The 14008-nt window shown below is 32.3% G+C and overlaps 1 protein-coding gene across 1 annotated transcript in view; it reads right to left on the reverse strand.

Annotated features, from left to right (window-relative positions):
• Positions 1–1801: 1801 nt before the first annotated feature.
• Positions 1802–14008, reverse strand: part of LOC138696708 (uncharacterized) — a 35579-nt gene continuing 23372 nt past the window's right edge. The window contains exons 5-6 of the mRNA XM_069822018.1: positions 13378–13464; positions 1802–5435 (exon numbers count right to left, since the gene is read on the reverse strand). Coding sequence (XP_069678119.1) covers positions 5302–5435; positions 13378–13464 — 221 coding nt within the window. The 3' untranslated portion in view covers positions 1802–5301. The remainder of the gene's footprint in view (positions 5436–13377; positions 13465–14008) is intronic.

The following is a 14008-nucleotide window of genomic DNA, read 5'->3' on the forward strand; positions in this document are numbered from 1 at the left end:
ATTGAACTAAGCGCTGCGTTCTGCTACTGACTACAGTGGCAAATCCCGTCCACAACGAATACCAACTTCCTGTGATGTACCGACAAGCGACGGATCATTTCCGAAGGCAAACCAAACGGTCGGTTTGCCTTTGCTGCGACGTACACACGTTCCGATTTCAATTAGCGAATGCATTCGTATATCGTTCGTTCGTTGCTCGTTCGCTAAGTGTGTACGCACCTTAACAAAACCTATTGGCGGGTGACGAATGTTCGTACGCCGGCTTATGTAAAAGTCCGCAGACCGGTTCTACTCGATCCTTTACCGCTTAGCTTCCTCGGGACAGTCGCTACTCACTACCATCATTAAGCGGACGGAACATTACTATACCTGGGACCGGTCTGTACAGGAACTCGCTGTATAATGGAATACATAATATTCAGTATAATAAAATACACTACAAACTATTTTACAAAACACTACGTTTAGTATTTTTCAATACCACTAAAAGTCTTTATTTTTCTCATATAATACTCACTATACCGTAATTTGAAATACGATACATACCGTAGTTTACAATACACTACATACTATACTTTAGAATATCGTCGTTAATTTTATGAAATCTCCTATGTGACAGTACAGAAAATAATTAAATTCATCAACGTTTTCTACCAAATTATTTCATATTCTTATGTAGGCCCATTGATTTTTAATAAAATTTTGCTTCCTCCTGAAAAATTGTGTTGTGTACTGTCACATAGGAGGTATAATAAAATCAAAGACCATATACTACATGCCGTATTTTATAATGCACTACATGCCGTATTTCATAATGCACGGGCTCCTTAAGCGTTGTCGTAATAATTCACCATTCAAATGGGACACACGGACAGGAGAACGGGAATTCGATTAGTATGCGCAATGTTCAAACATACAGAGGTGAGCCTGCATGGAGAAAAATAAAAAAATAGTTGCAGCCACCAAATTACTCTTCGAGGAATGACCACTCATATAAACTGAGGGAAAGAAGACAGAGGATGGACACTGGAAAGTTTTCTTTTCTCAATCGTACTATCAGAGACTGGAATGCTTTACCTACAGACTTACTAAAGGCTTTACCAATAACCAAAAATGTATTTAAAAATAGGCTTAAGGACTTCACTAATAGACGGTAGTATATTATACACACTATTTAAAGGATGTAATTGATATTTTGTTATTGAAGTGTTGTATCAGTGAAGAAGTGTGTTGTGTCAGTGAAGTGTGAAGTATGTTGTGTCAGTGAAGTGTGTTGTGTAAGTGAAGTGTGTTTCTGTCAATGAAGCTTTATAGTTTATAGTGGCAGTGCAAAATATTTGAACAGTGAAATATTTTTGAAGTGTTAGTGAAATCAGGATAGAATCAGATAAATGTGTCGTAGTTCCAGTGCAGTGAGTGAGTTGTGAGAGAAATGAGTGTAGTGCTGAAAAGTACTTGTGCATGTATGAACATATACTCGTGAGGTTTAGTTCGAACGTAGGGTTAAAATACAAATTAGATGTACTTTAAATGTTATTTTAAGTGATCGTGCTTCGTTTGATTTAGGATGGCCCCTGTTATTATTATTATTATTATTATTATTATTATTATTATTAGTATTATTATTATTATAGTTAATTATTATTAGTATTAATTATTACTAGTAGTATTATTAATTTATTATTAATTGTATTTTTATTAATTGTGTTTATTATTAATAATTGTCATTATTGAGTGTAATTAGTTACCACTGCCACCGGGTATATACCCATTTGCAGTGAGAATAAATACATACATTACATTACGTAGGTCTACATTCTTTATTTTACAGTACAGTCCACTACATAAAGTTTTCTTTAAAATACACTACATGCCATATTTTACAGTAGGCCTACATTACATGCCTATTTTAAAATTTACTACATACCGTATTTTTCAATACATTACATGTCTATTTTACAATTTACTACATACCGTATTTTGCAATAGGCCTACATTACATGCCTATTTTACAATTTACTACATACCGTATTTTTCAATACATTACATGTCTATTTTACAATTTACTACATACCGTATTTTTCAATACATTACATGTCTATTTTACAATTTACTACATACCGTATTTTGCAATAGGCCTACATTACATGCCTATTTTACAATTTACTACATACCGTATTTTTCAATACATTACATGTCTATTTTAAAATTTACTACATACCGTATTTTTCAATACATTACAAGTCTATTTTACAATTTACTACATACCGTATTTTGCAATAGGCCTACATTACATGCCTATTTTACAATTTACTACATACCGTATTTTTCAATACATTACATGTCTATTTTACAATTTACTACATACCGTATTTTTCAATACATTACATGTCTATTTTACAATTTACTACATACCGTATTTTGCAATAGGACTATATTACATGTCTATTTTACAATTTACTACATACCGTATTTTGCAATAGGACTATATTACATGTCTATTTTACAATTTACCACATACCGTATTTTACATTACACTGTATGCAGCATTTTGCAATCTCATACTTGCCATAGGCCTATTTTACTTATACAATGCACGATCTGTAGTTTTTTACTCGTACAATACCGGTACACTACTTGCTGCATTTTACTCGTCAAATACATTACATTCCTTCTTTTACAATACACTAAGTGCCGTATAATACAATATCGATGGCTAAGAAGTGATGCCTTATATCTGTGAATTTGTACGAGTAATTGAATCAGGAAACTGTTTTAAAAATTAATTTAGTTTAAAATAGACAAACTATATATAGGGTGGAAGTGAAGCAACCTTGCAGATTGAAAGGGACGACACTTAAATGGATAGAAAATCAATTACGTTTTGTGATTAAATGCACAGTTAATTAGAAAATTAAGTTGGAAGTTTCAGCAATCTGGCAACATAGCCGCAAACACACCTCTTTTTTCTCGTAATATAAGAGATCAACGAACTAAGGTCTGCCCCCATAGGTCAGGCATGTCAAAATGAGCCATAAATGGAATGCATTTGTTATAGCCGTGGTTCGACTTTTCTACAGCGGCCAGATAATTGACAGCTCAGCTGAGACTTCGAATGCTTGAAAGTTAGTTGCTAGTCTCTTGCTAGTCTCTTGTCATAGTAAACACTAAACATACTAAAAGCATTGGCTGTAGTCTGTTTCAGGAAGTATAAAGTTTTTTTTCCCCCACTATTGATTGAGTTTACTTTTTTAAAATGCGTATCATTATTGTAATATTATAATACAGTTTTCTAGTGGAAGCAAGAAGTACAACCGAAATATTTTTTTTTTCAAGTACGATTACGTGTTGTACAATACTTACGACCGAAGTAGATACTGTATATTTTCTTATGCATTATTTGAAGTGTTAGATAATGTAATTTCAATGATTTAAAGAATGGAATTTTATAAATCTATTTTCCATACTTCAAAATATTTAAAATATCAATAGTTTCGATGCCATTATTCATTACGTGAGGAGGGAAAATACTATATTATGTAATTAGCTACTTAGATGTTTTACAATAAGAATGTTTAGTATTACAGTTTCGGAGTAAACCGCTTGTATGAATCTAATCAATACGAACATATTATACAAAGAGTTCTGGGTTTTATGTGTAGTATCATAAATTTAACATTCAACGTAAGAACGCTGTAACGTGTGTAAGTATCCCAAGGTTGTAGTTCGTAGTAGATTATTTTTTATAGGAGACAGCTGCTACGATTGCCACGCGAGTCTCAACCCTCTCGTAGTGGCCAGTGGCCTTGACAAGACTGCGCTAGGTGAACCTCTCCCCCTATGACTACAATGTTGCAATATATTTCACATTGTTCAGAGCCTTGAAATTAGTGGTTTTTAAATTAAATTTACACGAAAAACGTTCATGCTATAGAAATACACCAGAATAATAAATTATTATTTATTACATTTTCTATCGATATGGACAAAAATGACGATCCTACTCGCAATAGTTAACGAATAAGAGAATACTAAACATTTGAAAAAAAAAACCTTTTTTTTTTTCTGAGAAAGTTATGAACTTTCCACCAATATGGTATTATACTGTACTTTTTTGTTACATACAACATGAGCTACTCGCTCTGAAAACCTGCAAGGTTATTTATTTCACTTTCATCCTGTATGTGTGTATGTTTCTGCTTTGCAAGATCTTCTACTCGAGGAAAAAATATTAGTTAACTTTCCGATTTTGTGATCATAATAATAACACACAGTACTTATTCTAAATAATAATAATTTCGTTACTAAATTGCCTGTTTTGTAGATACGAGGTATTACTTCTTAGCCAGAGATATGCTACATCCCGTGTATTACATTCCTTATTTTACAATACACTAAATGCCATCTTTTAAAATATACTATATTTTGAAATACACTATATGTCGAATTTTTGCAATACAATAAGTGCCGTATTTTGCAGTACACTAATGCTAGCATCTTACCTCTCTACCGCTACCATTTATTTAACTCATCTTACTCTAAGCATATAAAGAATAGCATACTATACCAAAGAAATAATTACTACAATACAGTATAAGTCAAAAGGACGCGTTCTATAGGACATCCTAAAGCCCATTTAGGAGATTATTTGAATCAGAACAGGCTGCGAACCTAACCTTAATGCAGAACAAGAATTATCATACGCTTTATGTGGTTACTCATAATCCACAAACTAATTGATATCAACACTGATAAACGGCTTTTCGAAAACTACTTCCCCGGTATCAAAGATGTAAAGTATTTTGTTGACAGTCTCAGAATGCGTTTTATAGCATCACGTTTCCTTAGTTCGTAGGCCTGTCATACGAGAGAATATCAAATGAAAATACATATAACAGGAAAAGTTATGGAATACACATACTGTTCAGCGTAAAAATGAAACATACTCGAATTTAATATTTATTTTTGGCTAAAAGTTAATATACCATCAACGCAAGATTGTAGTATTTTATTATAAGCTTAAACCATATTGACAAATAGATGAAATAAACTCAGGAGGAGAGATTGCCGTATCATTTACTAATGGAAAAACTACGACCTAGGAAGGAAAAGCCAGAGTATAGGCCTATAGCTACTTTTTTAGGCGTATTATCACAAAAAAAATAATCCCAAAGAATTGCATATCTATTTGAAAATCTCTCTTTGTTAGAGTTTATATTCATGAAGCTTCAAATTAACGTTATATTAAAATATTACACACCAGGAATTTTTTTTAAAGAGCATGACATTTAATTGTGCATTTTATTTCATTTTGTCGCAAGAGGAAAACTTCTCCAGTTCTTTGGAATTTCCACCGTTCTTATCCATTTCTGCGAAAGCTGCTTTGATGTCTTCATCTGATGGATCCTTCGAACGGAATCCAACATATATGGTTGCTACCAACAAAAAATATACATTTTAATGAGTATTACCCGTGAAATATTAGGCCTCTTAGTTCCTGTTAAATAATTCAACGAAAATTTCAATAATTAGTCTTACTCATCTTTGGTAGTATGATGATGAGGCTTTGTTGATGATAGCGATGATTAGGGGGAATACTGGTGAAAATCCAAATTGAATAATATGTACAGAGTTAAAGGTGTTCAATAATAATAATAATAATAATAATAATAATAATAATACTAATAATACTAATAATAATAATAGTAATAATAATAATAATAATAATAATAATTTTATTTTTCCCTGGCAGAGTTAAGGCCATCTGGCCTTTTCTTCCACTCAACCAGGATCAAAACAAATTCAGAAAAATACATACCGGTGTACAAGTATTAACTTAAAATAATAATAATAATAATAATAATAATAATAATAATAATAATAATAATAATAATAATAATAATAATAATTTTATTTTTCCCTGGCAGAGTTAAGGCCATCTGGCCTTTTCTTCCACTCAACCAGGATCAAAACAAATACAGAAAAATACATACCGGTGTACAAGTATTAACTTAAAATAATAATAATAATAATAATAATAATAATAATAATAATAATTTTATTTTTCCCTGGCAGAGTTAAGGCCATCTGGCCTTTCTTCCACTCAACCAGGATCAAAACAAATACAGAAAAATACATACCGGTGTATAAGTATTAACTTAAAATAATAATAATAATAATAATAATAATAATAATAATAATAATAATTATAATAATAATAATAATAATAGTAATAACAATAATTTTATTTTTCCCTGGCAGAGTTAAGGCCATCTGGCCTTTTCTTCCACTCAACCAGGATCAAAACAAATACAGAAAAATACATACCAGTGTACAAGTATTAACTTAAAATAATAATAATAATAATAATAATAATAATAATAATAATAATAATAATAATAATAATTTAATTTTTCCTGGCAGAGTTAAGGCCATCTGGCCTTTTCTTCCACTCAACCAGGATCAAAACAAATACAGAAAAATACATACCGGTGTATAAGTATTAACTTAAAATAATAATAATAATAATAATAATAATAATAATAATAATAATAATAATAATAATAATTTTATTTTTCCCTGGCAGAGTTAAGGCCATCTGGCCTTTTCTTCCACTCAACCAGGATCAAAACAAATACAGAAAAATACATACCGGTGTATAAGTATTAACTTAAAATAATAATAATAATAATAATAATAATAATAATAATAATTATTATTATTATTATTATTTTATTTTTCCCTGGCAGAGTTAAGGCCATCTGGCCTTTTCTTCCACTCAACCAGGATCAAAACAAATACAGAAAAATACATACCGGTGTACAAGTATTAACTTAAAATAATAATTTATTTATTTATTTAGAATATTAACGTGCAAAAACAACAGCACAAGGCCAATTACAGTTTTGCACGATACAAAACAGAACAAAACAACAAATGATGATGAGAATGAATGATAGAAAATGGCAATGAGATGAAATACAAACAATATAATGGTCTACATCAATCATTGATCAAATAATAATTATAAAATTATAAAATTAGTACAATGAGAATTGAAATAATGGAATGGTCTACATGAATCAATAGACCAAATGCAAGAAATATATGGACAAATAATTATTAAAATTAGATCAGTGAATTAAAACTCAAAGATATACTACACATTAAATGGATCCAAGTTGAATCCATGCAAATTAGCATATTTAATGCATCTGCAGACCGGAGAGAGAGATTTAGGATTCTTATTATAAAACAATTTATGAAATCTTAAACCATTAGCAGGAATACGAAGACTGATATTGCTTATGAAAGATTCACAATCAATATCACCCTTAATGACTTTGCAAAAAAATAAATAATCAAGATCCTGACGTCTGGTGAACAAACTACCGCAATTGAAATAATTGCATTTAATCTCATAGTTATAATCGGAATTTGGTAAAAATCTATAAGAACACAAGGAAATAAATTTTCTTTGGATATTCTCCAATTTAGCCGAGTCAGTGGAAGTAATGGAGTTCCATACAACAGATGCATATTCAAGCTTGGATCTAACCAACGTATAGTATAAAATTAATAAACACATAGGAGTGGAAAAAGAATAAGTTATAGACCTAATTAGACCAAGCATTCTTAACGAATGGGTATAAATATATTGCACATGATCATGGAAATATAATTTTGAATCAAGTAGGACACCAAGATCTCTAATACAATCTATCCTAGTAATTACGACATTACTGAGAGAATAGTTAAATTTTAGGGAGATAGTTTTCCGTGAAAAGGAAATAACAAAAGTTTTGGATTGATTAATTTTCATTCCATTTTCAACAGACCATTGTGAAATTGAATTAATGTCATTTTGAAGAATTTGACAATCAACCAAACTATTAATTTTGCGAAAGATTTTGAGATCATCCGCAAACAAAAGGCAGCTAGAACTTATTCTTTTACTTATATCATTTATAAATAATAAAAATAAGAGAGGTCCCAATGTAGACCCTTGAGGAACACCGCATAAACTATTAAATGGAACCGAGAGAGAATTACCTAGTCGAACACAAGACTGTCTATCTGTTAAATAATTTTCAAACCAATTAACATAGTTAGTGGAGAGACCAAAATTACTTAATTTATTTAATAAAATTTTGTGAGGAACAACATCAAATGCTTTGCTAAAATCAAAATAAATTGAGTTAATTTGACCTTGATTTTCAACTATAGGCATTATGAGATTAAGATAGAAAACTAAATTAGTAGTAGTAGTAGATTTCCCTCTTGTAAATCCATGTTGGGCCGAATTGATCTTATTTTTAACATAAAATGAAATGTGTTTGTGGATAATTTTTTCAAAAATTTTAGAAAAATTGTTTAGGATAGAAATGGGTCTATAATTAGTAACACTGTTTTTATTACCATTTTTGAAAACTGGAATAATGGATGCTTCCTTCCAAAGTGACGGGTAAATTCCTGTTTTTAAGCTAAGATTGAACAAAAAAGTTAAAACAGGCAAGAAAATATTAGAGCAACCCTTGATTATAAAATTAGGAATGCTATCAGTACCTTTACATTTATTAGGCTTTAGCTTTTTAATAGCTTTATTTACATCATCGAATGTAATATTAGGCAGGGACAAACAGTCAGTAATATTAGAATCATAAGTAATGAAATTAGAGTTACAATTTTGTTGAACAGATTTAAATTGACTAGCAAATGCATTTGCAATTTCTTTTTCATCTGTGATGTGAACGCCATTTATTATTAGTTCTGTGGGATTACTATTAGTTTTTCGAAAAGTTTCTACATATTTCCAAAAAAATTGATAATGATGATCAGTTTTATATTTTTTGTAATTTTTATGAGCTTTATTTTTTTCTTTATAAGCTGACGTAAATCGTTTGAAAACCATTTAGGATAGTGCGATTTTTTAACAAAGGTGACTGGGACACAAAGGGATATAGCATTGTTTATAATTTGAGACAAGGAATTTGCAGCAGTGTTTACATCAGTAGTCTGATATATGCTAGTCCAATCATAATTGTATAGAATAGAATAAAGGTTCAGATAATCACCTTGAGAATAATTTAAATAAGAACTGATTAGAGAGTGCTCCGGTAACGATAATTTTACTTCAATATAAATAGAAATAGATGGGTGATAAGTATCCTCTAAAACTAGAGAGTGATCGGCAAGTTTAACTGTACTGTTTTTATCATTAGTAAAAACCAAATCAAGAAGCTTTTTACTCGTAACGGTAGAGTTAATTTGAATTAATCCAAGAAGGCAGGACGAGGAATATAAATCCTTAGCCTTAATTTTGGAGTAATAATGAGTATCATTAAGATTGGAACCAGTTGACCAGTCCATACCAGGAGAATTAAAATCACCAAGGATTACTATTCTAAAATTATGAGTGTCGAGATTTTTTTCAAGAAAATTAAGATAAGATTTTAAGTGAATGTGATCTGTATCAGGAGAGAAATAATGGTTACCTAATAACAGATTAAAACCGTCAGTCATTCTAAGTTCAACCCAAACGCATTCACTAATAATTTCTAAGTCAAAACGTCTTTTTGTAAAAAGGTAACTGGTTGCTAATCGCTGTTAGGACACCACCACCTCTTTTTTTGTTAGTGTCTTCAAACAGTCTATCTGCACGAAACACAGTATAGTTATTTGGAAATAAATTAGAATTAATAACTGACTCAGATAACCATGTTTCAGTGAGACAGATAATGAGATCATTATTACTCACTATATTCTGAAAAATTTCATCAACTTTAGTGTTAAGTCCACGAACATTTTGGTAGAAAATCTCGAGATGATTAATTGAACTGAACATTGAAAATGAGAGCGAGCAAGACTAAGACTAAGAGGCATTTCCCTGAGAATCAACAGAGTTCGAATTAGCAGAATGCGCAAAGTGCTGCTCAGGCTTTAATTTACCATAAAATGGTGCAATTAGGCAACCAGCAGGCCAAACTTCAGGTTTGTTAATGGAATCGAAATCCCTCACATCAACAGTGATGTGAAAGGAAGAATATGATAGATATTTGGTTTTTAGTTTAGTTACAACAAGAGATCTTAGCTGAAGTTGATTCTTCAGGGAGTCCTCTATACTGTTTGTGTTGACTTTGGAACTAAATCTCGAAACAAATAGAGATTTAGTTTTAATTCTCTCAGGGGCCATTTCAATGCTACTAATGGCCAATGTTCCAACTTTAGGTTCTCTTTTTTTATATTTTTTGCGAGTAACTAATTGAAAACCATCAGATACGTTGGCAGAAGTTGAAGCATTGGCCTGATTTAGTTCAATATTGTTATGTCTATCATTAGCAGGAGGAGTTGTTGACACAGATTTGCTTGTTGCTGACGCATCAGAATTGCAAGTATGCAAGTTGTCAGCAGCTTTGTTCACAGACACTACCTTGCTATATGATTTCTTAATGGGGTCATTAGACTGACCCATAGGAGAAATACTATGAGATGATTTAGGGGGGCAGCACCCCTTTGATAACATTTCTGCCATTTGAACATTTAGGATAGAATTTTCATTTGCAAGTTCAGCGTAAGACTTCCTAGGGCCCTTAGCTTGCACAGATTCATATTGCATTGATTCAGAAGGGACATTACCCTTTTTAGTGAGTACATTAGAATTAGTTTTCACAAAAATTTCTGCCACCTGAATTTTCAGAGCCGCATTTTCGTTCTTAAGTTCTATCATCTCCTTATGGAGACTCTTCACATATTCCAAAATGTCGCTCACTGTGTCCAGAATGTTCACACTATTTAAACGAACAGTTTCAACCTGGACGGAAAGTGAATCTACTGAAGGCAGGCTCGATAGGTTGAGATCCCTTGAAGGTGAAACGACTTTCTTTGTAGGTGAGATCACCTTCTTCTCACCTGGAGCAGTAGGACGCACTGGCGTGTTGTCCCCCTGTGTTGATTTCATTGCACTCACACACTTTTTACACTTAAAAATAGAACTGCCACTCTGCATGTAGATATCATACTCGGCCTCACCAATATTTAGGCAATCGAGATGATAACGAAGACCACAAGGCCCTGCACACTTCAGAAACTTTTGCCTTCCAAAGAAAGGCAAGTTACACACAAGACAGACGTCTTTACTAGGCGCCATATCCAAATTACAACTTCGATGCACCTGCTGTACGCTGCAAGTTACGGGAGCTACACGCACACACAACCGAACAGCACGACGGCTCACGACCGAATAATAATAATAATAATAATAATAATAATAATAATAATAATAATAATAATAATAATAATAATAATTTTATTTTTCCCTGGCAGAGTTAAGGCCATCTGGCCTTTTCTTCCACTCAATCAGGATCAAAAAAAATACAGAAAAATACATACCGGTGTACAAGTATTAACTTAAAATAATAATAATAATAATAATAATAATAATAATAATAATAATAATAATAATAATTTTATTTTTCCCTGGCAGAGTTAAGGCCATCTGGCCTTTCCTTCCACTCAACCAGGATCAAAACAAATACAGAAAAATACATACCGGTGTACAAGTATTAACTTAAAATAATAATATTAATAATAATAATAATAATAATAATAATAATAATAATAATATAAAAATAGAGATTGAATACATAGAATACCCTTTGCCATTTTGCATTATTTGTTTTTATGTAGCGGGGAATCGACTTTGTTTCTAGTAGTCTACGGTTATGTAATCAATGTCAACATCAGACTTTTTTTTCACGAGATAATTGCCATAACGTCCCGCGGTAGTCAGGTCTGTAGTTGAATATGAGGCTGGTAACAGCGTTGCCAAACATCGATTACTTAAAATGACTTATTAATAATTAAAGTGGGGTATTAAAATACTCTTAAACCATAAAGGTGACAGAATCATTGTGCTAAATTATTTATTGGAACTGAGAATCTTAATGTGAAGCTATTTATAAAATGTGTATTTCTAAGTGTGTTTAAAAGTAAAGATTAGGTAAAAAAGACCACATGCAATTAAAGTCGAATAACATTTCATTACCAAATAATAATTATTAGGCCTAACATTTATAAAACTTGATTATAGTTGATTAGAAAAAAGCCTGTTCGTGACAAGTGTGATGATTTTGTAAAAAGTGCAGTTCACAGGAAAATATCTGCACAACTTATTTTTGATAATGATTATGTCGATAGCGCGCGAATGAAAATTCAGTAGAAAGCTGCATCTTGTGGAGGAATATATTAGCTGCAGCGTGCTTTTGTTAACCTCCACTTTTTAGGAAATGCATCTTGAAGATTGTCATTAGTTTATTCTTTTACGTAGCATTAACTACTTACTTACTTACTGGCTTTTAAGAAACCCGGAGGTTCATTGCCGCCCTCACATAAGCTCGCCATTAGTCCCTATCCTCAGCAAGATTAATCCAGTCCCTACCATCATATCCCACCTCCCTCAAATCCATTTTAATATTATCTTCCCATCTACGTCTCGGCCTCCCCAAAGGTATTTTTCCCTCTGGCCTCCCAACTAACACTCTATTTGCATTTCTGGATTCGCCCGACGTGCTACATGCCCTGCCCATCTCAAACTTCTGGATTTAATGCTCCTAATTATGTCAGGTGAAGGATACAATGCGTGCAGCTCTGCGTTGTGTAACTTTCTCCATTCTCCTGTAACTTCATCCCTTTTAGCCCCAAATATTTTCCTAAGAACCTTATTCTCAAAAACCCTCAATCTTCGTTCCTCTCTCAAAGTGAGAGTCCAAGTTTCACAGCCATACAGAACAACCGGTAATATAACTGTTTTATAAATTCTAACTTTCAGATTTTTTGACAGCAGACTAGATGACAAAAGCTTCTCAACCGAATAATAACAGGCATTTCCCATATTTATTCTGCGTTTAATTTCCTCCCGAGTGTCATTTATATTTGTTACTGTTGCTCCAAGATATTTGAATTTTTCCACCTCTTCGAAGTATAAATCTCCAACTTTTATAGTTCCATTTCGTACAATATTCTGATCACGAGACATAATCATATACTTAGTCTTTTCAGGATTTACTTCCAACCCTATCTCTTCACTTGCTTCAAGTAGAATTTCCGCGTTTTAGCATTAACTACTCAAAAATAAAATTTTAACAAGAGTTTATCTCACTGACTTGCGTAATTTTTATCACCATCAAACTATCATGGAATTTGGTCATAGGCTATGACTCGTTCTGGCCTGAGTGGCCTGTTATCCAGAAATATCTTGCGTAATTCTAACAATACAAATACATTAACGACTTTGGTGCTAAAGGATATTTATTACATCATTTCTGCCAGGACTCTCATGTTAGGCGGATGATCTATACTAATTTTAAATATAGAACTTACATTTCTTTCTTCCATCTAAGCAGGTTGTAATAATAAGGAACTTATCGTAGTTAAGTCCCAGGTAGTAGTGTATACCATCCCATGTAGCTGAAAAGTAAAATTATTAACAACTTAATAACATAAATATCTGGCTTTCAAGTATAACTCCCTGTAAAGCTGACTTGAATAATTTGGAGGGAAAAATTGTTCCAGGGCCGGGTATCGTACCCGGGATCTTTGGCTGAGCGCGTCAACGCTCTACCGACTTAGCTACCCAGTAACTATACCATACACTTAATAACATCTTTTTAGTTGGTTTATTTTACTAACTGCGATGATTATGTAGAGTTTGAGTGAAATGAATTCGATAATGCGAGCGAAATTAGTCCATGGTCCAGCGCCGAAAGTTAACCAGCATTTGCTCGTAATGGGTTGCGGGAAAACTCCGAAAAAACCTCAAACCAGACAACTTGTCCCAGTAAGGATTTGAATCCGGGCTCGCTCGTTTCACGGTCAGACACGCTAACCCTTACCCACAGCGGTAGACTAATACCGTGTTAAGAAGTCACATAGTCTCCCATGATGGTCTAGTGGTAATAACTGGGGACCGGATTGATAGGTTTTTACCTATTTTTTTCCTCCTAAATTCATA

This window comes from Periplaneta americana, chromosome 3 (genome assembly GCF_040183065.1).
Source record: "Periplaneta americana isolate PAMFEO1 chromosome 3, P.americana_PAMFEO1_priV1, whole genome shotgun sequence".
Lineage (NCBI taxonomy): Eukaryota > Metazoa > Arthropoda > Insecta > Blattodea > Blattidae > Periplaneta > Periplaneta americana.